The sequence below is a fragment of the Rosa chinensis genome, chromosome 4 (assembly GCF_002994745.2).
Source record: "Rosa chinensis cultivar Old Blush chromosome 4, RchiOBHm-V2, whole genome shotgun sequence".
Classification (NCBI taxonomy): Eukaryota; Viridiplantae; Streptophyta; class Magnoliopsida; order Rosales; family Rosaceae; genus Rosa; species Rosa chinensis.
Window position 1 is genome coordinate 26,113,398 of NC_037091.1, and position 1,882 is coordinate 26,115,279.

Genomic DNA, 1,882 nt, shown 5'->3' on the forward strand with positions numbered 1-1,882 from the left:
AGTAAAATGTTGAAACCAACCAAGTCTTGAAGAACACACTTTATGATGACAATGAAGATGCTAGCAGAAGTTGCATCAACAACAACCTTTACTTTCGCATCAACAACAACCTTTACTTTCGCTGTTGAGTGAGCTTAGTAGAGAATCCACTGGCAGCTGTCTTGTAACTGCTAATATGATATACTACCAGGTTCACACTACATTAGTACATTCAGAAAATAGATTTCTATTACACCAGATGCAAAACTAATTAAGCACATTCCGAACCAATTGGGACTTGAAGAGTTTATATTCCGAGTTTATGTTGTTCTTTCAAAGCTACCACCAACCTGCATATGCAGCCATTCGGCTTGCGAGCCCTGCACATACTCCCTTGGTGTGTGTGGTCCAAATAACAACGCAGCTGCATCAAATTGCTGTGCACCAGGAAAAACACCTTTAAGGTAAGAAAATTTTACAGCATATAGAACGTAAAAATATTCACAGTAACAAGATTACTCAACATGTCACGTCCACCAAATAAGACTAGAAGGTTTGAGGATATAGAGATGGGTAAATGCGAAGGTGTTAATAGAAAGGAAAGCATTTTTGAGAATTATAGTGCGAACCAACATGGTGATGATCTAGATTTCCAGACAGAAAATGGTTTCAAAATTCACAAGTCAGTGGCCTCTATGTAAGTATTAAGGTGCAGTAGACTTACATCTTTTGAAGGAAACACTTCAATGGCGGGATTCATGTTCACCCTTGAATTGACTGCTTCAAGGTTCAACGAAAGGAACTAAAGAATCCAAATTAACAGAGAGATTCAGGTTTAACAGTTTAAAGCAAAACCATGTACCAGTTAGCAATAGACAAAGCCTGATGGGAATAGATACCTCGACTTGGCGCTGCAGTGACTGGATGTAATTAATAATCTCATCAACAACAAGTGCTTTCCCAATAACCTTCTCAGAAAAAAAAAGTACACCAGGATATGTAAGGAAACATACTAAGTGAAACAAAATTAAACTCAGAATACAGAGCCCTAGATAATTTACTGAGATGTTTTTAGAGTTGTCTAGTAATCAGAAGTAGTACCAAAGATACCAAATTCATCTTCAATTCCCTATACTTCATTCTGTAGGAAATACTACCTACATGTGCTAAGTAATTTGACTGACCTAAAACCAAGTAGAGGTAACGTACATAAATACCTTATTACATCCAGGAACCAAATCCTGAAGAATTTTCATCCTCTGGCTGATCTTTTCTGATAATAAAAAGTCAAAGCATGCCATCATCTTCAATAAAACATAGTGCCCAAGAGAAAAATTTAGTCAAACACACCATCACTTCAGTCAAACATAATAACCAAAAGAAACAAACCGGGCAATGAAGAAGATCTTGCTCTTCTGGCAATTCTCTGAAGTGACAAAATCAAAGTCATAGATTGCATATCGGCAATCATTTTCAGGCAATGAACCAGTGAAATCATCATAACTTTCAGCTGGGCCTCTAGTCTTTTCTACCACAACCTCTTTCTTCTTCTCATCAATCTTAAAAATCACATAGCGAAAGGCCTTCTTTCTCTGCAGTTCCAAGAATGTATTGCAGCAGTCCTCAGCAACACCCATGCCAGAGGAAGCATTTCCCTGAATAACAAAGACCATAAGTCAAGTACTCCAACCCACATTAACTACCACTCACACTACACCAAAAAGAGTCTTTTACGGCCCACAATGTGTGCCGTAAAAGGGTATTTACGGCGCACAAAGGCAGACTGTATTTGATTGCATTCCCATCTAAGGCGTATAATGTGATCTCATGTTGAACTTCATTAAAGTTCTTTCAAACTGATCTCATTTCATTGGAAACTAAATTTCAAATATAGTGGTCCAAG

The 1,882-nt window shown here is 37.7% G+C and overlaps 1 protein-coding gene across 1 annotated transcript; it reads right to left on the bottom strand.

Annotated features, from left to right (window-relative positions):
• Positions 1-234: 234 nt before the first annotated feature.
• On the bottom strand, positions 235-1,246 carry LOC112195794 (transcription factor BHLH089). Its single transcript, XM_024335992.2, has 4 exons — positions 1,197-1,246; positions 879-947; positions 704-781; positions 235-416 (listed from the first exon to the last, which is right to left on the bottom strand). Exons 1-4 carry the CDS (start codon positions 1,233-1,235, stop codon positions 300-302), a joined length of 303 nt encoding a protein of 100 aa, XP_024191760.2. The 5' UTR covers positions 1,236-1,246; the 3' UTR covers positions 235-299.
• Positions 1,247-1,882: the final 636 nt, after the last annotated feature.